General features: G+C 37.8%; 1 protein-coding gene across 1 annotated transcript in view; it reads left to right on the plus strand.

Moving 5' to 3' along the window:
• ACACA (acetyl-CoA carboxylase alpha) overlaps positions 1-23,411 on the plus strand; it is a gene marked incomplete at both ends in the record, with an annotated part of 253,999 nt that overhangs the window by 72,418 nt on the left and 158,170 nt on the right. Inside the window, 7 exons of the mRNA XM_084237949.1 lie at positions 6,311-6,448; positions 10,378-10,510; positions 12,066-12,204; positions 18,499-18,608; positions 19,401-19,482; positions 21,012-21,110; positions 22,459-22,565. Coding sequence (XP_084094075.1) covers positions 6,311-6,448; positions 10,378-10,510; positions 12,066-12,204; positions 18,499-18,608; positions 19,401-19,482; positions 21,012-21,110; positions 22,459-22,565 — 808 coding nt within the window. The remainder of the gene's footprint in view (positions 1-6,310; positions 6,449-10,377; positions 10,511-12,065; positions 12,205-18,498; positions 18,609-19,400; positions 19,483-21,011; positions 21,111-22,458; positions 22,566-23,411) is intronic.

Raw genomic sequence — 23,411 nt, forward strand, 5'->3', positions numbered from 1 at the left:
TTTAAGATACTAAATTCTTAACTTGGCTCATGAGGCCCTGAATGATTAATCTGACCTCTGTCAACTTCCATTCCCTGACAGTGCTTCAGTCTTACTGGCCTTTCAGCCCCTGGAGTGTGCCAATTGTTTTCCTTGTCCTTCTACCTGGAATTCTCTTTCATTCTCAGTGATTGCTGGAGGTCTTTATTCTTTAGGTTTCAGATTCTATGTGATTTCAGATCTCTGCAATTTGTTAATACCTTCTGGTAAACATGTGGTCTATTTTGATAGTTTTTTCTTCTTTTTTTAGTTGTATTATTTTTATTGAAGTAATGTTGGTTTACAACACTCTGTATGATTTAGGGGTTGAATAAAGACCATCCCAGCCAAAACAACTAAAATGAAAAGACTGACACTATCTAGTGGTAGCAAGGATGTAGACCACAGAAACGGCTGGTAGGGGGCTTCCCCGGTGGCGCAGCGGTTGAGCGCTGGGTTGCGAAGCTGCCCGCGGCCTCTGCCGCGCTGGTTCGATCCCCGGCTGCTCCCCGGCCACCGGAGGAGGGTCCCGCATGGCGCGCAGACCTCTCCTGCCGCCCGCTGCTCCCCTCAGCAGTGTGCTTCGGTCCTTCTGCCTGCTCTGCTCCCCGCTCTGGCTCTGGTGAATTCTCTCACCCTCCCGCGCTTCTGACTGTACCCAGTGCATGTATAAACAAACAAACAAACAAGCAAATAAATAAAACATGCCTCTATTAAAAAAAAAAATGTTTAAAAAAAAAAAAAAGAAACGGCTGGTAGGAAAGTAAATTGGCACAGTCACTTTAGAAAACTGTTTGGCGTTGTCTCCTTTTTTAAATCCACGCTTATTTATTTACTTTAAATAAATTTAAATGCTGGAGGGGTATAGCATCACACAGATTCTGTGTTCATTGGCCTTAGCAGGACGTTTGCTGTGAATTTGGCAGGAACCATGTGTCATTTCCATGGGAACAAGTTTTGTTTGGTTTTGCCCCAGGAGTCACTTTGTTGTTCTTTTCTTTGTACACATAAGCACATCTCTTATCAGTGTCATATCAAATATAAATACCATCAATTTTAAGAACTGTGTGTGCCCTCTGGTGCCAGAGACCCTGCTTATTGCCTGGTAAAATGCCTTTGGACTACACCTCTCTAGACGTATTTGTTGTTTTGAAATCTTGTTCCCCACAGGCCTACACAGGATCCCAGATAGCCAGCAGTGTCTCTTCAACATATGCGTTGTCCGTCACCAGCAAGTAAGCGTACACATGCTCCATAAGCAAGTAATATCATCAGGGTCACACCTGGGTGTTTACCCAAAAGAAGTGAGTGCTTATGTCTACCAAAAACCAAGTATAAGAACAGGTGTAGTCAAAATTCATAAACAACCCAAATGTCTATTGATATGTAAATTATGGGATGTTAACCATAATTTACGATACTATATATACACAGCAGTAATATAGTGCAATACTATATATAGTGCAATACTATATATACATAGAAGTAATAACTACCTATTTACTGCTGTGTCACAGCATGAATGAATTTCATAGGCATAATATTGATCAAGTACATACAGTATGACACTTTATATATGAAGTTCCTGAATGGGCAAAACTAATTTATAGTGATAGAAATCAGAATAGTGTTTTCATAGGTAAGGATATTGACTAAGAAGGGCGCCTTCTGAGACTCTGGAAATAGTCTGTATCTTAATTGAGTGGTTGACTACATGGCTGTATACTTATGTAAAGTTAATTGAATGAATAATTTAGATTTTTGCACTTTATTGTGTGAGTTGTATTTCAAAGTAAGTAAAACAGATGGGACTTCCAGGTGTGGCTGAGTGAAGAGATCAACAGATTTTTAGCCCAGAAAGCAATTTTAAAACTTGACAAGATCATTTTAGCTCTCTTGAAATCAATGAAAAGGCAGAAAACAGCAGTTTGAAAAACTGCTGAAATTCAGCAACTACATTGGGAGTCTGTGACCTCTTGCCTATGTCTGTTCCCATTACTTTCACTCAGCTTAATTGGTGTGGAGGTTTTGTCAAATGGGTAGACCATGAGGACTGGCAGTTTTGATATTGTGGTTGAAGGGAGACTACTTATTTGTGTGGTGAATGATGCCCGTACCAGTGACCATATTGACAGTGGACAAGAGGGGCAGACTAAGCCAATGGCTCTACTAAACTGAAGTTGTATGTGATTGGGGCAAACATGGTAGCCAAGGCTGTGCACACACACAGGGGACATGATAAGGCTCAACAGAAACTATAAGGCAGATCAGGCTTAAAAATGTCCTGAACATTGAATGTATTTCCCTGTCCCCTCTCCCCCGACACACACAAATGAAGAGAGTACATGGCCTGCTAGCTTCAGGTGTTTGAGTATAACCCCTGTCTAATCATTTGCTGACATCTAAGCTATGCAGGCTTTGAGATAACTCCTTAGAAGGCAAATTTAAGCATAAAATGACTTGAGGCATCAGTGGCTACATGCTGTGCAGGAGAAAGATACGACATATTTTAGCTCAGGCAAGTCATTCAACCAAGAAAGAAAGAAACAAGTTACAACCTTCATGGGTAGAAGAACTCAGAATTCAGAGTTGCTACAATAAATTTTCAATTTCAATTGAAAACTTTCAATTTTCAATAAATTTTCAATTTTCAACAAAAACCCACGAGATAAAGCAATAGGGAAGTGTGACACCCACCTTTAGGAAAAACAGTCAATAGAAACTCTCCAAGTGTCCCTGGATAGCAGATTTAGCAAAGTCTTTGAAGCTGCTATTCTAAATATGTTCAAAGAAACAAAGGAAAACCTATTTAAAGTAGTAAAGCATGACAACAAAGAATCAAATAGAACTCTCATAGGAAAGAGAAATAATGTCATTACAGTGGATATACAGATGACAAATGAGGAGAGGTTTAACATCACTAGCTGCAGGGGAAATAAAACTATATGAAATATTACTGCACATCTCTCATAGTGCCTAAAATAAAAACTAGTGACAACACCAAATGGAATATGAGAATGGAGAAATTGGATTACTTGTACATTGTTGTGGGAATGTATGAAAAATAATTTGGAAGTTTTTTTATAAAGCTAAACATTTGTCTTTATGATCTAGCAATTCTACTTCTATAATAGTTATATACCCATGAAAAATTAAAACATATAACTACATAAAAAACTTGTCCATAAATTTCCATAGCAACATTATTCATAATAGCCATAACGTGGAAACAATGCAATATTCATGAACTAATTACTAGACAAACAACATGTGGTATGTCCATACAATGGAATATTATTTGGTAATAAAAGAAATAAAGTGTCAGTACATGCTACAACATTAAAGATGCTATGCTAATGGAAAGAAGCTTATCACAAAAGACCATATTATATCATTCCATTTATAAGAAATATTCAAATTAGGCAATTCTATAAAACCAGAAAGTAGAGTAGCCTAGGACTGGGGAAGAATTTGAGGGAAATGGAGTGATTGCTACTGGTTTCCTTTTTGGGGTCATGAAAATGATCACAAATTGATTGTGATAATGGTTCACACCTATGTGAATATACTAAAAATTATTGAATTTTTAAATGGGTAAAACATGTATAAAATTGTTAAAAATATTTTTAATGAGTTTAGCAAGGTCACATGCTATAAGGTGAATATACAAAATCAGTTGTATTTCTATATACTAACTAGAGTGAACAATCAACAAATGAAATTAAAAGAATTATTCACAATGGCGTTTAAAAAAATGAAAACCAGGAACAAAACAGGAATAAATTTAACAAAAAGTGTAAAATTTGTGCATTGAAAATAAAACATTTTTGAGAAAAATTTAAAAAGATCTAAATAAATGGAGAGGCAGTTTATGTTCAGGGATTAGAGATTTCAGTATTGTCAAGATGGCAATTTTCCCTAAAGTGATCTGTAAATTCACAGCCCATATCAAAATTAAAAGGCTTAAGGATTTTTTCTTCTAGAATTTGACCATCTGGTCTTGAAATTTACATGCAGAATAGACAAGAGGAGAGCAAAGTTGATAGACTTTTACCTGATTTCAAAACCTGTTATAAAGCCATAGTTATGAAGGCCGTGCGCTGCAAGGATAACCTGATCAGTGGAACAGAATTTAAGAGTCCACAGCTAAACCTCTTAATATATAGTCAGTTGATTTTCAATAAGAGTTCTCTGTTGATACAAGTTGATCCAAGGTTTCTCTGCTTGGAAAGCCCTAATGTAAAACAGTCTCTCTCAGCCTGCTGCGGCGTAACTCAGACTGCATTGCAATCAAGCCAGCTAATGCATCACTGTCTGCCGGATAAACTGCTACGTCATCCTTGGTGCCTGGCATGTTACAATGCTGGGAGCAGTGTGGGATTCTAGTTGGATTTTGTGCCAGGTATGTGTCTACCTTGGACACTCTATTCATGGGAGATTAAAATGGGGATGTTTTGAATTTGGAGGAAGGACTGTGGCTTTTTATTTCTTATGTTCTAATGTTACAGAAGGATTGTGAGTAGCATCCATGAAAGATTTGAAACTCTGGCTTTGTTTTTTGGATCTGGGTCTGCTGTGATAGTGTGTGGTTGTTTTTGAAAGATCCTTTGGGGGACAAAAGCACAAGCTTGATTACTGAGTGTACCTGTTTAGTATAGCTTTTATGATAGTTCAGTGCAAAATAGCCTGCTTTATTCTATACTCAGTGTTTTATCTGCTTTCTGATCATTGAACTTACATAACAAAGGCAGAGAGTGATTCTCTTGAAAATTACCTACATCTGGAGACGCTTGGATGTGTGTAAAATGGAACTTCTGTATCTGTGGTCACTGTAACTTCTGAATAAAGGCCTCTGTGGTCTACTTTTGAGACATATCATTCTGAAGAGATATAAAGATAAGAGGCTTCTCAGTGTCAGCTTGGTTCTTTAAGGGAAAAGGTAAACCTGCTTAACTTTATCAGACTTCAGCCTAGGAAAGGATGATGAAAAGTGGTACACTCTGTAAAGAACCCTGAACTTCCAGTTTTTGTTATGACTGTTACATGTTGAATGGCCTGATTGGGTTGCCTGATTGTAGTAAGATCCAGGTTTGTTTGCTTTAATCATTTATCTTCTGCTTTATGGTTTGTCTTCCATCTGTGCTCCAGGTCATTTGTATATTGCTTAAGGGGGTTTTTCTGAACAGTAAATACATCCTAAATATGGTTGGCACCAGATTGTTAACTATTTTCTGTGTAGCATTTTGATGAGAAAGAATTATTTGGAGGTGCTTGAATCAAGTTAGGTATGGCCTTGGTGAATGAGCTTGTTTCTGAGGACTTCTCTCAGAAGTTGTGATTCTATAGATTGCGTTAGCTACTTTTCTCCTATTGTAAGTGAGTGATAGTGAGAGTGTCTACACAATTAAAAGCTTAAGAAAGACTATGTCAATGTGTGGAAATGTGCTTTCATAGCAATAGATGTGTCCTAGTAACCTTCCCAGGCAGAACTTTTCTTCTCTGTAAACTGGATTAGACCTTGTGTCTCAGATATTTGTCTGGACCTCTTTCCTTTCAAGGGTTTTATCTATATCTCTATATCCTATTTGTACCAGCTCCATTCTTACCCTCAAGTTTAGGTAAATAAATTCTTAAGGTTTTGTTGCTGTAAAAAATGTAGGTGGGGTGTGTGTGTGTGTGTCGTTACTTTGGTCTGAAAATAAGAATTGTGCTTCCCATTTGATTCAGGGTTCCTTATTAATGGTATGTTTTATCCTCTCTATTGACATTTGTTTTCTTTCTGCCTTACCTGTTTTATCCCTTTGCAGTCTGATAATCAGTATTTGTCTTAATTGGGTTTCAGAAATTTCCTATTTAGACGGTGCTCTGGATTTCATGGCCACATTATTTTCTTAGCTTTCCTGTCCTTGTAAACTTTCTTTTTGCCATGTCACATCCTGCTGGCTGTCAGGTGAGGCTGTGGAGGTTCTCTTTGGTGACTGTCAGAAGAAAGTGACCCTTGGTGACACATGATTGCTGCAGTTAACACAAAGCTGTGATCTACTTCCTAGTTAACAAGTTTTTATATTTCTCCCCCTCTCCTTTTAGTCTTTTTGGGAAATCACCTAATTTTGTGAAAGATCAAACTATAGGGGCACAGTGGAAAAAGGAGGAAAAGCGGGGAAAAATTGAAATTGGGGACAAAGTAGGCAAAAAGATTAGTTTGAAGGCATTAGGCATACTCTAGTCTTGCTGATGCAGGGCCAAGACATAGGCAGAAAGCACAGAATATCTTGTCCTCCTGGGTTTTAAGCAGCTGCAATAGGGGGACAAACTGCGACTTGTGTTTACAAGGCCCAAATCGGAAGAGAACACTTCCTTTCCTTTGCCATCTTGAAATGGAGAGTTCTGCAGCAGAAAATAAGGAGATGACATATTACATGCTTCGAAGGTAAGTTTTAGGGTGCCATATCTGGCCAATATAGACATTTAAAAACAGCAATGCCATTGAAAGCCAAGCCCTGGAATTTACAAGAAATTTGATGATTTTTTGGGCTATCTAAAAGAAGCTGTCTTTTACAGAAAATGACTAAAAAGTCAAACTTGCTCCAGATTTTCTAACCTTTATTTTACATTCAGAATTTGAGTCAAAGATACCTAAATCTCTGTGCAATATTGTAGCTGCATTGAGAACAAGTGTCCCTGTGCATATTTTGTAGTGCTATTGTTTCCTTAAGGAATCCCAGTCTGTGCCAGATTTGCTCACTGCATTTGACTTTTTTTCCCAAAGAGTGAAATCTGTTCAACAGTTGTGAAGAAAGGGCGATACCAATTTTGAGAGGTGTGTAGAATTCTGTTGCGGGTAGTTTTTGCGAAAAGCTTTTTTAGAATGTGTATCTGGGTACAAAAAAGGTGTCTGCTGCCATTGTCCTGGTGTCTGACAGTGGGCAACCTCACTGGAGTTTTGAGGGATCTTTTTCCTGCTGTTAGAATCAGGCTGAGGAGGAAGTGAGCCAAGCTCCTCTCCAGCAGAGGCTCGACATAAAGACCCAAATGATTTGCTGGGTAGCAGTCTTTAGGGGTTCCTCTATTATCTTCTTTGTTTACTTTTTTTTGCAATCTGGAGTTTTCATTTTGAAAAAAGAAATTACCTGAATACTAAACTGGGCTTGCCAAAAACAAAAGACAAAAACACCAAGGTGACAAAAATTGTTTTTAGAACACCCATTCTTTCTTTTTTCTTCTCACTTGAACTCTCCCACCCGTTGGGAGAAAATTCAAGCAAAAATAAGTAAAAGAAACTGATACAGATTATATATGATCAAAATGATTGTTTTTTATGTGAATATAAAAACACTGCCTTATGTATGGAAAAACATATACATATATACACATATGTTTATACACACATATGTAAAAAACAACCCACATGTACATACACATAAAGTTTTGTTTTTCTGAGTTTAGATCTAGCAGATAATCTGTATTTCTGAAAGAGGCAGACTTCTTGGAGCAGTCAGTCTGTCCTCCAGTTCTCCAATTTGAACAATCATCTATAAATTCATTCACTCTGTTTTGGAACTTCAGTTTTCACATCCCTTATCTCTCTTTTCTTGGTTTACTCTGATCTTTTGAAAGAAAATTCTTTAATCGCTTCCTGAGAAAAGGTAGGTGGGAGGTGAAGATTTTGAGACCTCGTCTTGCTGTGCATTTGATCCCTTGTTTTAAGAATGGTGCCTCATTTCTGAATTTGGCTATATGAAGGATTTGATCATTAAAAGTTAGACCTCCTTTTCGCTCCTTGTTGTTTTTTTTTTTAATGCTTTTTTTTTTTAATAGAGGCATGTTTTCTTTCTTTCTTCCTTTCTTCCTTCCTTCCTTCCTTCCTTCCCTTCCCTTCCCCCTCCCCTTCCCCTTCCCCCTCCCCTTCCCCTTCCCCCTCCCCTTCCCCTTCCCCTTCCCCTTCCCCTTCCCCTTCCCCTTCCCCTTCCCCTTCCCCTTCCCTCATGCACTGGGTACAGTCAGAAGCGCGGGAGGGTGAGAGAATTCACCAGAGCCAGAGCGGGGAACAGAACAGGCAGAAGGACCGAAGTACACTGCTGAGGGGAGCAGCGGGTGGCAGGAGAGGTCTGCGCGCCATGTGGGACCCTCCTCCGGTGGCCGGGAAGCAGCCGGGGATCGAACCGGCAGCACAGAGAGCACAGAGGCCGCGGGCAGCTTCGCAACCCAGCGCTCAACGGCTGCGCCACCGGGGAGTCCCCTCACCTCGTTGTTTTTAAGTGATCCTCAAATAAGTACTCCTTTGTTATCTCCAGACCACTGATTAAATCTATTAATCCTGTAACCCCCTTATTTTATCAAAAGAGACTGCTCCCCTCCTTGTGTGATATTCAGGTAGCTCCTTATTGATTCTGTTTATATTTTCTATATCTCTTCAATCCTTCCCTAAATAACTGTAAAGTGATCTCTGTGAAATTTGTATGTTTAACTTCAGGTGTATAGAATTATGTAATCACAATCCTTGGTTTATGACAGACTAATTAGTCCATATGTATTCACTATTTATTTGATTATTTATTTGATTGATTTATTTTTTTAAAATAATGTAAAGATAATTTGAGAGTCTACCACCTAAAAGGCAGGTCACTGGCTGTCATCTATACATCTGACCATGTGCTCTCTTCTCCCCCACCCGCTGCATTCCGTTGCCCAGATGACATTTTCCTTTATCGTATGTTCATTGTTTTTTCGTTTCCCTGTTTACATAATTCTGTTATATTTATACGTTTCTTTTAAAAGTGTGTATATTTTAGTTGTTTCTGACCTATGATTGATACATATTGATTATATAAAGGATCTTATTTATACCCACCTCATTTAATCCTCAAAAAGTCCTTTCAGAGGGTCTATCGGTCATGATCTAGTCAGAGAAAGAGAACCTGTATTAGGCAATATAAACAGGACATTTACCAGTGAGAACTGGTCACTTGATTATTAGATGAATAGAAGGACCAAAAAAAAGGGTGCTTTTATGTGAATTTAATACTAACCACAGGAAGCAGCCAGCACCTATAGGGCTGGGGGAACAAAAAGGAAGAAGCAGTGTTACCAGAATCTAGGGGCTCTGGCCATTACCCCTGGGGGCTGGTGCTAAGACCTCCTGGACTAATCTTTGAATAGCTAGCTCCCAGATCCTGAGGCCTAGGCCTGGCCAATGGAGTGAGTGACAGGGTAGGCAACATAGTCTAGAGACAAGTCTTTAGAGACAAGTGAGCATGACTGCCACAGAGCCAAAACCTGCTTGCATCAAAGCTCTTCCTAGGAACTTCGAAAGATGTCACAGGCTGAAATTTAACTCTGTTACTGTGGAATAATGCTGATTAGAGCTGATAAACAAGAGGAAAGTCCTTTTTCTTATCCTTCTGCCTTACTTGCCATTGATAGAACTGGACAAAAATATGCAGTCTTAACGCTATTGTTAAAAAGCAGAGCATGTAAAGGTGGGCTTGAACTGTGTGTAAGATGGGCATGGGGGTGGGTGGTGGTAAATAGCTAGAACACTGAATACTATGCATATTTTACGAAGAGGAAACTGAAGCTAAGCTAAGTTAAATTATTTGCTAAAGATCGTTCTATTAAGTGAACAGATCTGGAATTTAAACTCAGGCCTACACTGTTATATTTCATCTGATTTAAAACATTGATTACTAGAGGCACCATTATTGTATATACCACTAAGACAAAAAAAAAAAAAACCTGCCATTTATGTAAGGCATAGCATTAATTATAAGATACCAGTTTTAAAGTTCTTAAAAAGTAAAAAAAGGGGCTTCTTAAAATTGATGAACTATGGCATATTCTGCAGACTTGTAAAGAATTTTGTTTTAGTGTTGTTGAATTTTGAAACACCTGTAGGTTACCCAGTTCAAACATTTTGTAGGTAGTTTAGAATGTGGACTTAGAGTTGATAAGAAAGATGGCAACTAGAGATTCAGAGGTGAAGGTCATCTGCATGCCAGAATTGTGATCTAGAAACAGTCTTGCTGTGTTTTTAAAGCTTTGACAGTCTCTTTTTTGCGATACATGAGTTTATTTTTTATACTGTCTTGTTTCATGTTATCTTTGCCTCTCTTTGTGATGGCATCTATCTTCTGATAAATCTTAGTATTTTCTTTTATTCAGGAATTCTTACTTTTCTCTTAAATTTCCACAAGCAAAGATCATATTCTTTTCTTTCTTGTATTTATATGTAGTCTTCACAAGCATGCACTTTGAAGTGCTATTATTATAAGTATGGCAGTGAAAAGCAGGTCTCCAGGGGAGAGAGATGGTGTGAAGAAATCCTATCTGTAGGCTTTCATGGTTTCTCTATTTTCATAGGTCCAGCATGTCTGGCATGCATCTAGTAAAGCAATGTCGAGATCGCAAGAAAATAGACTCACAGAGAGATTTCACTGTAGCTTCTCCAGCAGAATTTGTTACTCGCTTTGGAGGGAATAAAGTGATTGAGAAGGTAAGTTATAACTTGTAAATTATTTTTTCAAAAATACATGAGATTTAATGTCCAGTTTAAATGTCTAGATTGCTCAAAACTGATATTTACATTTTCAGAGACTTTGCCTCTTTGTGTGAAATTATCCTTTCTGTCTCCCTAGCATCCTCTTGAGTAATTTCACTATTTTCTCTAATATGTATTTACCAGTGACAATTTAGACATGGCTAATTTAGAAGATGAAGCAGTGCTCACAAGGTTCTTTTTAAAAGTTCTTTTGGTTTTCCAGGGTAGGGTACACTGATCAGAGAGGGTGTGAGAAATTTATTAGCTCGTGAGCTGGTGGTGAAGAGATAAGAAGTCATAGTGTTGGATTTAGAGCTAAGAGAGTAGAGACAGCTTCAGAACAGCAGGCTTAAAACAATTTGATACACTGTGACTTACTGGTTTCTACCAAGTATTTGAGATGTTTAGAGGGAGTATACCACCTGAAATACTTAAAAAGATTATAGGTGTTTTGAAATGTTATGAGTTATTCTGTCACTTTGATCTAAACTGTGTCAGAACAGAGGGTGACTTGCTTGAGATGGGTACTTATATTCCCAGTTCTACAAACATTGCTTCAGTGGGGTCCTATTAGTTTCCCAGCAAAGATAGATTATGTGTCTCTTAGCCTATGTGTCTCTTAGCCTATGTATCCTCAGGAGCAGAATTCCAAGACAGGGAAGGAAATGAAAAGTTTGTTTACAAAGAAGTCTGAGGATCATTGATTCTTCCATTCTTTTTCTTGTGGTCATTCTAAGGCAGTTTCCATTATTATTATTTTTTAAATTTATTTATTTATGCATACAAGAACTGGGGTACAGGCCAGTGGTGCGGGAGTGAGAGGATTCACCAGAGACAGAGTGGGGAGAAGAATAGGTAGACTGACTGAAATACACTGCTGAAGGGAGCAGCAGGCGAGACAGGAGAGGTCTGCCATGTGGGTTGCTCCCTGGCCGGCCAGGGATCGAACTCGTGTTGTAGAGGCTGTGGATAGCTTCATAGTGCTGTGCTTAACCCCTTGCGCCACCAATGAGGCCCAGTTTCCACTATTTTAAGGTGTTTGAAGTTAAACATTTTGCAGAGAGAATGGGGTTGATGCCAGGATTATTATACATGTTCAGGGTTCTGTGCCTACAACAGAGAATAGTTGATAACATTACACTGTTCATTTTCCCCCTGTGTCTTATTTGAGAATACATCATCCCTCTGAAGTCTGTCTTCTTTTGTTTCCCTGTAGTAGATATGGTAGAATAACCCACAAACTTAGGATTTCAGTAATTGTGATTTTTTTTTTTTCCTTCAAGAAATGAAGTTAAAGAGGAGTTAGTTTTAGCCGGTACATGGACATGTTAAAGTATTTGCTTTAGCAGACATTTAAAACCCCCCCTTGATCATCTTGACTGTCTAGTCCAGCAATACAAATTCCTGTTTGAGAATCTGGCATTTTCAGAGGAAAAAAACAAATCGTCTCATCTCTTTTCCTCCATCATTGCCTTTCTTTTCTCCTTTTTCCCCATTTTCCACCACCCAGGTTCTTATTGCCAACAATGGCATTGCTGCAGTGAAATGCATGCGGTCTATCCGTCGGTGGTCTTATGAGATGTTTCGAAATGAACGTGCAATTCGATTTGTTGTCATGGTGACACCTGAAGATCTTAAAGCCAATGCAGGTAAGTTATTATGCATCTCCCTCAAGCATAAAGCAGTGAGTAGCACAGCCTTTAAGTAGGAGAATATTAACTTGGGGGGCTTCCCAAACCCCAGAATTTCCTGTGAAATCCTTTAAAAGGATTTTCTTTAATAAAGTATCACTATTAGGCATATAAAAGTTATTGTGTGTATTAAACCTCAACACAGATTTCTGTGCTCTAAGTATAAATAGGTAGAAATTTAACCCAAGCGTTAATTTGGATTTTCAGATGTACACCTTTTTACTGTTAAGTATTTACCACATGTAAATATTAAGTGTAAGTAGAAAATTCAGAAAGACATGCTGTTTCACTTATGAGCTACATTAAATTTTAGAGAAAGTTAGGGCTAAGATTCTTTTTTCCCTTCTTCTGAGGGAGAGGACTTTTACAACCCCAGTGGTTTTCATTCTGCAAGGTCTTCTGCTTATTCTCTCTGTTTAGTTGGTTCTCCATCTGCTGGCTGTAGATAAAGTCTATCGGTATAGCAGAGAGGTGTGGCTAGTTTTGCTTCTTTTGTACTTTTTGTGTCATTAAGGTATAATTTCTAAAGAAGAGAATGTACAGATAACATGGCTTCATTCTTTAAAGAGCTCTCTTTTAAAACCCGTTTCAGTCTATATACATCTGTCTTGAAACAATGATGTTAATAAGACTGTTCCTAAAGACTTCGGGTCATTATGTCATCTTTTTAGAAGAAGAGAAGGCACCAATTTATTGGAAAACAGATGTGATTCTGTAAAATCATTCAGCTTGACCCTTTAACATCTCTCAGCCATGTTTTTTTTTTTTTTTTAATCTGTGCAAGGAAGATCAAAAGGATAGAAGGATAGTTGTAAAGATAAGATTTTTCTATAACAATGTAAACCACCTTGCATGATTTCTTCCCCAGCTCCCTTCCATTTATACGTAGTGCTCTTAACTCATTTAGTCATTCACTCAGTGAACATGTGGACCAACAGGTGATCTTGTCTCAGAAACAATTTCAATATAATGAGGTAAATTCTTTAGTAAACATATGCAGAGGATTCTGTGAGCACATAGAGTTAAGAGAAAGCTTTCTGAAAGAACTTATGCTTCGACAAGGAGTAAGAGTTAATAGAGCATTTATTTAGGGGAAAGAGAAGGGTATTCCATGGCAGAAATTGGCAAGATTTGGTGATTGTGAGAATTAAATCACTAATTTTCAGTTGAGTAGGCAGGTGATAATACCTTCAACAGGGCAAAATAATAGATAACATAGCAAGAGCTGTGATTTTTATGGGGTGGGGGGTGCAGATTAGGCCTCAAGTACTTATGGTACAAGAAGATCCTATAAATGCTACAAAACTTTTAATATGTTCTTCCAGAACTTAAAATAACGAGAGCTGAAGATTAAGAGTCTTTATTAACAGCACATACGTGGTAATTAACATTACCCCCTGAAAGAACAGATAGAAAATTAAGAAGACCACAGATGAACTTGTATAAAAGAATAACATTTAGGGGTAGATTGAGGAAAATAGTTCCATAAACAAGAACTGAGAAGAAATCATTAGAGAGATGGAAGAAAAAGAAAAGAGAATTTTATAGATGACTGGATCAAGAAGATGTGGTACATATACACAATGGAATATTACTCAGCAATCAAAAAAGATAAACACATGCAGTTTGCAGCAACATGGATAGAGCTAGAAGGGATCATGCTCAGTGAAATAAATCAGAAAGAAAAAGAAAAATACTGGATGGTCTCACTCATAGCAGGAATTTAGAAAACCTAAATATGGGACCAGGAAGAAGACTAATTAATACAAAGTGAAAATCAAAATCAACAAGCAACTATAGACCAGAGACACACTACTGGGCGGGGAGGGGTGGGAGAGGAAGGATTAGGGTCAAAATAAGGGGGGGGGGTGCAATTGTATGGGGAATATAACCAAAATGAAAATGCATACATTGTGCAAAAATGAAAAATGATGTAAGAATTATATAAAAATTAAAAAAATCCATTAAAATAAAAAAAGAAGAAAATTTTAATAAGAGTTAAATGTGTAAAGGATTTAATAACATAGGAATGGAAACCTGTCCAGCAATAAGGAAATCATTGGTAGCCTTTGCAAGAATAATTAAACAGGAACAAAATGAGTCTGCAGATATTAAGGATCATGAATGGAAAGTGATGTGGAGATAGCCAATGTGAGTAAGTTCTTAAAGTATTTTGGATAAGGGAAGAAAAAAAGACAATAACTAAAAGAGCAATTCAGTCAACAAACTATTTTTCACAATGAAAGAGACTTGGACAGGAAGGGATGTGTAAAGTCTGAGAGAAAGTAGACAAGAGGAGAGTTGATGTACACACGAGGCCTATGGCAGAAGGAACTACATGGGATTAGGAGTACAGGTGGGCAAGAATATGCCTGTATTTGGCCAGGACATTCTAATTCTCAGTATTCATTCTGAGGAACAACAATCACTAATGGGGCAAATATATTCATATAAGGGTATTCACTCTAGTATTATTTAAAATAGTGAGAAACTGGGAGTAATGTAAGTGTCCAACATTAGTGGGTTAGTTAAGTAAAATGTGGTATGCCAATTTTATGAAGTAGCCTGCAGTGGTTAAAAATAAATATGGAATAACATTTATTAGTATGAGAATACATTCTGATTTGTGGGTTTTCTTTTTCTTTTTCTTTGGGAATTAATTATCTATTATCATATAACAGTATTCCCATAAACTTAGCAACTTAAAATAAAAGACATTTATCTCAGTTTCTGTAGGTAAGGGCACAGCTTTGCCTGGGCTTTTGCTTCAGGCCATCACAAGACAGCTATCAGTTGTCACCTCAGCTGCAATCTCCTCTGACTAGGGATGCATCTGCTTTCAAGCCCACGTGGTTGTTGCAATGTTCAGTTTTTTTTGTGGACTGTCAGGTTGAGGGCCTGAGGATTTAGCTGATTGTTGGCTGGAAACTACTGTTAACAAATTATCATAGGGGCCATTCAAAAATAACCACCTGCTGCCTCAGACAGCAAGTGAGAGTCTCTTAGTATGATCAGTTAAGTCCTTATGTAATGTTATCGTGGAAGTGAAATCTCCATATCTTTGCAATGTTCTTTTGACTTGAAGCAAGTCATAGATCCTGCCCACACTCAAGAATGGGAATTGTTTAATATATGAATACCTGAAGACTGGAGTCATGAGGATAGACAGAATAGTGTCTGTCACAACTGCTAAGAAAAAAGTTGGCTAAAAGGAGATTGATAGCATGATGTAATAATAGGGAAAAAAGCATATAGTCAGGGGGGGAAAAAGGCTTTGCAACATAAACCAAAGCAGCGATACTAGTTATCTCTAGGGATGGGATTTTGGGGTATTTTCATTTCTATTTGTGTTTCTGCTTTCCCCAACTTTTAAAACATAGTCTATACAATTTTACAATTTCTTTAAAAGTTATTTAAAAATTAGAATGCTAGAAAGTGTTACAGTAACCGTGGTATTGAATTAAGGAATTGGTATTATTGATGACTTCTCTTTTCTCATCTTTTCTAACCTTTCTATTCAGTTATTTTAAATAGCATTGTGAGTATAATTTATATGCTATAAAGCAACTCTTTAAAAGCGTTCCATTCCAGTTTTAGTAAATGTATACCCTCTTGCAGTTATTACTGTAATCCAGTTTAAAACACAAATTATTTTTACAATTAAAAACGTTATGGAAAAGGAGCTCTAGATAGGAGAGTTAACTTGAAAGAGAGGCTTCATACTCTGCCACTAGAGGGGAACAGGCAAAATTAAGGTTAAAAGAAACTGCAAACAGCGATAGGAATAATGACAATATTAGATATTATAGTAAGTTGACCAGTTTCATATTTTTATTTTGTAATATTGATGGGAAAGTTGGAGAGGTGGATGATTAGTGAAATCCATGTAAGGAATTGAGTGTTCTCTTCTCAGGGGAGTTTTTTGATGTATTTATACAAGCACTGGGTACAGTCAGAAGAGCGGGAGGGTGAGAGAATTCACCAGAGCCAGAGCGGGGAACAAAACAGGCAGACTAACGAAATAACACTGCTGAGGGAAGCAGCAGGCATGGCAGGAGAGGTCTGCGCACCATGTGGGACCCTCGCCGGCAGCCGGGGATCGAACCAGCGCTGCAGAGGCTGCGGGCAGCTTTGCAGCCCAGCGCTCAACCGCTGCGCCACCAGGGGAGGCCCTCAGGGGAGTCTTTAAATTTTCTTTTGAGGGCCTCCCTGGTGGCGCAGCTGTTGAGCGCTGGGTTGCGAAGCTGCCCGCGGCCTCTGCGGCGCCGGTTCGATCCCCGGCTGCTCCCCGGCCACCGGAGGAGGGTCCCACATGGCGCGCAGACCTCTCCTGCCGCCCGCTGCTCCCCTCAGCAGTGTACTTAGGTCCTTCTGCCTGTTCTGCTCCCCGCTCTGGCTCTGGTGAATTCTCTCACCCTCCCGCGCTTCTGACTGTACCCAGTGCTTGTATAAATAAATAAATAAATCTTTGGAAAAAAATTAAAAAAATAAATAAATTTTCTTTTGAATACACTATAGAATAGTGAGTCTGGTGGTAATTATGGGCTGTGGGAACTACTTCTCCTTTCTTCAGTATCTACACTAATGATAATAGAAGATTTATTGGTAGAACTGAACTGCGGTTGGTTGGTGGTGACAATACCTTTGTAGACTCTGTGTGTGTGTGTGTGTGTGTGCGTGCGCTTGTGCAGATAAGAGAAGGGAGAAGCAAAAGGGCCACAGGACTATAGAAAAAAACAAAACTACAAAGAAATTTAGATTTGACTACATAAAAATTTATTTAGCAAATTAAAAAATGTTAAAGACAAACGATAATCTGTAAAAACATATTAACTAAGAGTTTCTACCTATAACAGGAGAAAGACACCCTTTGGTAGGAAATGAACAGGCATGAAACATGTCCATGAAAATAGAATTATAAAGGGCAATAAACATATGAAAAGAGATTCAGTACCAAAGATAATCTAAGAAATGCAAACCAAAGCAATTATAGATTAGGATTTTTAATTATTATTAAATTATTAATGACTTAAATATTCAGCAATAAGTTAAGTGAATTGTGAACTATAGAAACACTACATATTGAGTATATAGGTTTTAAATATATATATACACATACATAAACAGACACAAACAGTAAATATGTATTAAAAAGATCTCTGTCATAATAAATAGGAAGATATCCACAATATATTGTGAAATTGGTTAACAATTTATAGTTTCTAGTATATAAGGCATGAACTTTCTCCAAATGGTGGGGTAATGGGTGTTATTGACTTAAAAAATAGCATTATTACATTAGATATTTTTTATCTAATTTTTAAAAATAACATCTTTCCCCTCTTATAAATGAAAAGAAAAATAAATATTTTTGTTTTGAACAAATTGTAGGGCCTTATAACTGTACTTTGAATAGAATTTTTTAGGACTTAAAATCTTTTAAATTAAGAATAAGATAGAAAAGGTATGTTAATAAATATGATGTAGATGGATTTTGAACAAGTTATTTAACTGTTCCAAACCATAATTTCCTGTAAAATGGGTACTAATAATACCTATCATGTATAGTACTATTAAGAATTAAATGAGATAATAGGTAAAAAGTGCTTAATAAAATCCTTGCACATTGTAACTGTTCTGCTACAAGTTGCCAGTAGAAGTAGAGAGACATCAGGTAACAAATTTGAAACTGAATACTAAGCAAAAAAAGGCCAGGGAAAGAAGTAGTCTTTTAAAAGTCTCTTTCAAAAACTTACTATCTCCAACATTCCTGATAAACCCTTTTTAAACATATAGCTAGTCTATAAACCTTCCAGACTCTGCTACCCTCTTTCCTCTTTCTGTCAGCTCTATAGCAGGAAAAGGGCTTTCTTGAGTGCAGTGCAAGTTTAAAGATAAAGGGTATCAGGATTAGAACTTTTTCTCAGAATAGAATACATAGACCTCTAAAGTGATAAGCACATCATCCTTTATATAGGAATCATGAGTACCCTTCAGAAAGGTCTAACAAAGTTAAATGTTTGAGAACCGCTTTTAGCATAAGGCTTCTTAAATATGAGATTAATGCAGAATTTGTGCCTATGATTTGACAAAATCAGAGCCATCAACTAAATGATCCTGGAAATTATCCCCATTAATGCAGTTTGTCCTGTGGCTGCCTGTGATAGTACCTTGTTTTGACATAATTTTGCTTTGCCAATATAGGACTGAAAATAAAGCATATGTTCTCTATTAATTTGCTTGCATTTTTAGAATACATTAAGATGGCAGATCACTATGTGCCTGTACCTGGAGGACCAAACAACAACAACTATGCAAATGTGGAATTAATTCTTGATATAGCTAAAAGGATCCCGGTGCAAGTAAGAGAAGCTAATGTGTTATTTAAAACCAAATTCTGCCATTTCACCATTTGGCATAAGGAGATATCCAGGAAACAACTTTTAATTTTATATAAAGCATCTTTGTTGAAAATTGATAAATGCCTTTATATGGACTAAATGTTAGGGAAGGGGAAGATGGACAGAATGAATGAGTCAAAACAAATGTAATACAAGAGGAGGTTTGGAAGGATCTCTCAGATTATTCTATCAATGTCACCTTCAAACCATCCCAAGTAAATAAAAGATGCTTATTTCCTGTGGAATATTTTTAGCCCCAAATAAGGTGGTATAGAAGTTGGTTGTTTCTTTCCTATCTCATTGTGTTAGAAAGTTTAGAATAGGTAGCTTATAATCCAAAGAGAAAAAGCAAAAACAAAAACTTGAGACTTCTATGTTAGTATAACCATTAGGTGGGGTTGAAAGAAAGTCAAAGACAATGAACCTGTGAAAGATAACCTATATTTCTAGAGACCATTCTATAGAGTCTACTTGGAAGACTATGAATTGGGTTTTCTAAAGAGCAAAAAGCCTTGATGGATTTTAATACCAGTTTCAATTTGGTTTTGATCTCTTCAGAGGTCAAAATGGACTATTTATTGCTGTTCCATAAGATGTTTGCCAAGAATCAAGCACCAAAATGGAATTAGCATAAGGCTGCTGTGAAGCCATTGTGCGTCGTAGGGTAGGGTCAGTCTTGGCAGAAAGTAATACGGTTCATTAGGTTATTTTAGTATGAATTTTAAGAATAACTCATACTGTGTTCCCTTGTAGGCAGTGTGGGCTGGATGGGGTCATGCTTCTGAGAATCCCAAGCTTCCAGAACTTCTTTTGAAAAATGGCATCGCCTTTATGGGTAAGTGTTTTTGGCATAAGTGTTCCTGCCTCTTTCTTTTTTTGCTTTTTGAAGACTTATTTATTTATGCATACAAGAACTGGGGTACAGGCCAGAGGTGTGGGGGGGTGAGAGGATTCACCAGAGACAGAGCAGGGAACAGAATAGGCAGATTGACTGAAGTACACTGCTGAGAGGAGCAGCAGGCGAGTCAGAAGAGGGTTGTGCCATTGGGCTGTTCCCTGGCCGGTGGGGTGATCAAACTTGTGCTGCAGAGGCTGCGGATAACTTCATCAGTTGCGTCTTAACCCCTTGTGCCACCAGGGAGGCCCTGTTCCTCTCTCTGTTTGTCTCTGTTGATGTTGCTCATACTACACTCTGCATCCTGCTTTTCTTCTGTTGAGCATGCTCTGGGCTTTTTTTTTTTTTTTTAATCAGCAGCTCTTACAGCTATTTTCTTTTTTCCATTTCTTACACCCTGCTTATCTCTTTGCATCTTTTTTTTAAAAAAAGATTTATTTATGCATACAAGAGCTGGGGTACAGGCCAGAGATGCGGGGGATGAGAGGATTCACCAGAGACAGAGTGGGGAACAGAACAGGCAGATTGACTGAAGTACACTGCTGAGTGGAGCAGTGGGTGAGTCAAGAGAGGTCTGCCTGCACCATGTGGGTTGCTCCCTGGCCGGCCAAGGATCGAACTCGTGCTACAGAGGCTGAGGGTTGCCTCATAGTGCGGTGCTTAACCCCTTGTGCCACCAGAGAGGCCCTCTCTTTGCATCTTGATTGCATTTTCTTTTCCTTGGTTCTTTTCCATGAAATATGGAGGAGTCTTTGATTCCAAAAATGCTTAAAACTTTGCCACCAGTCTTAAGAAAATAGGCAGAGAAAGGGCGTATTTTTGCATAGTAAAAATAACTTAATACTTAGGATATACCCTGGCAGTGTGCCCTTACATATGATTCAGCACCTTCATATTTAAGGATATAGATTGTGTTCTAATGAATGAGAGCTATTTCTTCTGTCTTTTCTTCCCTGCTTATGGCAGAGAGAGAAATTGAGGTTATATGACTTAAAACATTTCTATCTCTGTCTCAGAGACCTTCCACAATGATGCTTATGCTTTGTAAACCCTATTAAAAACAGAACTCCCTTTTGAGTTCCTTTAAGACTAAAGAGAGTATAATACTTCATACTTGAAACCCCAAACTTTGTAGTCCTTATTTTAGGGTATTGGTTAAAAAAGAAAAAAAAACAACAACAACAGCAAAGTTGGATCATGAAGGACAACAAAATCAGAGTTAAATTGGTCAGGAATTTAATTCAGCATATATATACATATATTGAACTGTCACTGTGTATAAAAATCTTACTACATTAGGCTCTACAAATAGTACAAAAAGAAATCAAAACACAGTAGTCTCCCTAGAGATTACTATCCTAAAGATAGAGGAGGACACATATAAAAATAATTATATGGATGAAAAAAATGTATGTGATAGAAATAAGGCCAAAATGTTACAGTGAGAGTTCTTTTTTTTTTGTTTTTAGGTCCTCCAAGCCAGGCCATGTGGGCTTTGGGGGATAAGATTGCATCTTCTATAGTTGCTCAAACTGCAGGTATCCCAACTCTTCCCTGGAGTGGCAGTGGTAAGAAATTATTTCTTGTTTGTTTCTTAAAGTGCAGAAAAGCTCAGTAGAGTATTTCAGGCTGTAGCTTAGAACTTAAGTTTATTTAAAATATATTGGGATGCTTGACAAGAAATAGAATCCAAGTTGATTAATAGCATCTTTTATCTCCCAGCTAATTGATGCACCTGTGGTTCTTATCATGCCTTAGGAATATCAATTTTCTACCAGCTAGTCAGATGATACATTGTGATTTAATGTACATTATGATTTAATGTGTGTGGTACCTAATTTGGAGAAACTCTGGGAAAACTCATGTGGTTCTCTGGATTCAGATCAACATTGGGTAGGCTAGAATCTTCCTCACAGTTGGATGTTTTAGGCAGACTTAGGCCTTTGAACTTGCCTAGCAGGTGGCCTGGAAAATTTAAATCCACCTATTGAAATGTTTGCCTGCCAGTGTTTTCTTGATATCAGCTCATAATCTATTGATGATTTGCTTTACTTGTTTAATACCTTCAATCTCTCATTTTTCTTAAGACTTCTATGGCAGAAAATGAGATCATTTAGCCACCTCTTCCAGGCATGCGGAAAAGATAAAATTTTTCTTAAAATGATTTATTCTTGTCAAGTCCTTTGAAGAGTGCCTTACGAATTATTATAGGTGATAACAGCATGCTTTCAATACTCAAACACAGGGAACAGACACACACTAAAACCTCTTTCAACTGGGAGAGACCATTGTCTTGAGGCTGAACAGATTTGAACTTTTGTTACTCCTGTTCTCCAGGGGTATTGCAATATCCTCTCCAGACCTGCAGGGTCAAACAGTTTAAAATAAAATACTGGAATTTGTTCTTGTTTGAATGGAGAGTCTATAGCTTTCCCCTTGTGGCTGAGTACAGGGACATTCGGGAACATGGAATCATGACTCTACTGAGGCCAATAAAACCACCATTTCCATTTCCAAGGGCTCATAAAGATTGAATTATTTCCCAAACCTCTGGCCCTGGAGCAGGCCTCAACACACAAATCGAAGGTATTTTGCCTGCTTGAGTTGCTGTGAGAAGTCTGACATGGGTTTTTTTCCTTTCCTTTTTCTTTTTTTTGGTCTTGTATGCCCTTGCATTTTTATCAGTTTCTCTCGATGAGCTCTCCTGGCTGTTTCCAGTGTAAAAACCCAAGTTGCCAGGTCTGGCTGTAGCTAAATGCTGTTAACCCAAGGACTGTTAGAGTTTTATGGCATCCTTTTTCCTCTCACCTATCCTCAATTTTGGATAAATATGAACATTTTAAAGACGGTATAGCAGAAAATTGACAGGAAGAGATGCTCTTGTTACTGCTTTTAAATCACTGTTGTTTGTTTCAGGCCTTCGTGTAGACTGGCAGGAAAATGATTTTTCAAAACGCATTTTAAATGTTCCCCAGGAACTGTATGAAAAGGGTTACGTAAAGGACGTGGATGATGGTCTGGAGGTAGGTCACTATAACTCTAGGGAATAATTAATTATAGTCACAAATACAGGAATTAGGAGTCTAGTTTGTGACATATACCTGTGATGGCATTTGGGTTGTAAGACAAGGTGTTGATAAAATAGAGTGAGGAAATTACTTCTATTTAACATAAATAATTAAATTGTTTTGAAGGAAACTGCTCATCTGGACAGACCATTTCTTGGCTGGTTTAATCAGTCCTTAAATAAAGTACTGAGAAGTCCTTTGCACTACTTATTAGTGTGTATGTTTGGAGGGTGGGACAATAGGTAGGCAGCAAACAGCAAACATTCTTCTGCTTAAGTTCAGAACCAAGAAGCCAAGCAGATAGAAATCAAAGTGTCAGATTTTTTGCAAGTAGAGATAATGGTGACAGTGGCTTAAGTGTGTAGCAACAGTCAGCTTTGTAAACTGAACATCAGAGTTAATCAGGCTCTCATAGATATTATTGTTGCTGAAAAACCATGAACTTCCCTCTGTGTAGACGGTGACTCTACTGTTCAGCTTATTAAATAAGAGCTGACAGAGAGCATATGTTCTATGCAGTCAGCTGATCCCAAAGGGAAAGAAAATAAACTAGGCATGCTCAGTTCCTCCTTCCAAACTGACCAATCACATAATTTGTTTTGCCCTTGTTTTTCCCTTGAATGAGAGGGCGCCAAGAGAGGCTGAAAGTTATTGTCCATCTATGTAGAAATATGAACAAAAACAAAAGGAGATTCTTTCTCCAACATTATCTTTTCTTCATAGTTTTCTCTAGTTTGTTTACCTTTTACTTTTACTTTTTAACCAGTTGGAAATGTCAGCTATGCCTCCAGGTAGGTGATG

Source organism: Talpa europaea (genome assembly GCF_964194135.1).
Source record: "Talpa europaea genome assembly, chromosome: 7".
In the NCBI taxonomy this organism is placed as follows: domain Eukaryota; kingdom Metazoa; phylum Chordata; class Mammalia; order Eulipotyphla; family Talpidae; genus Talpa; species Talpa europaea.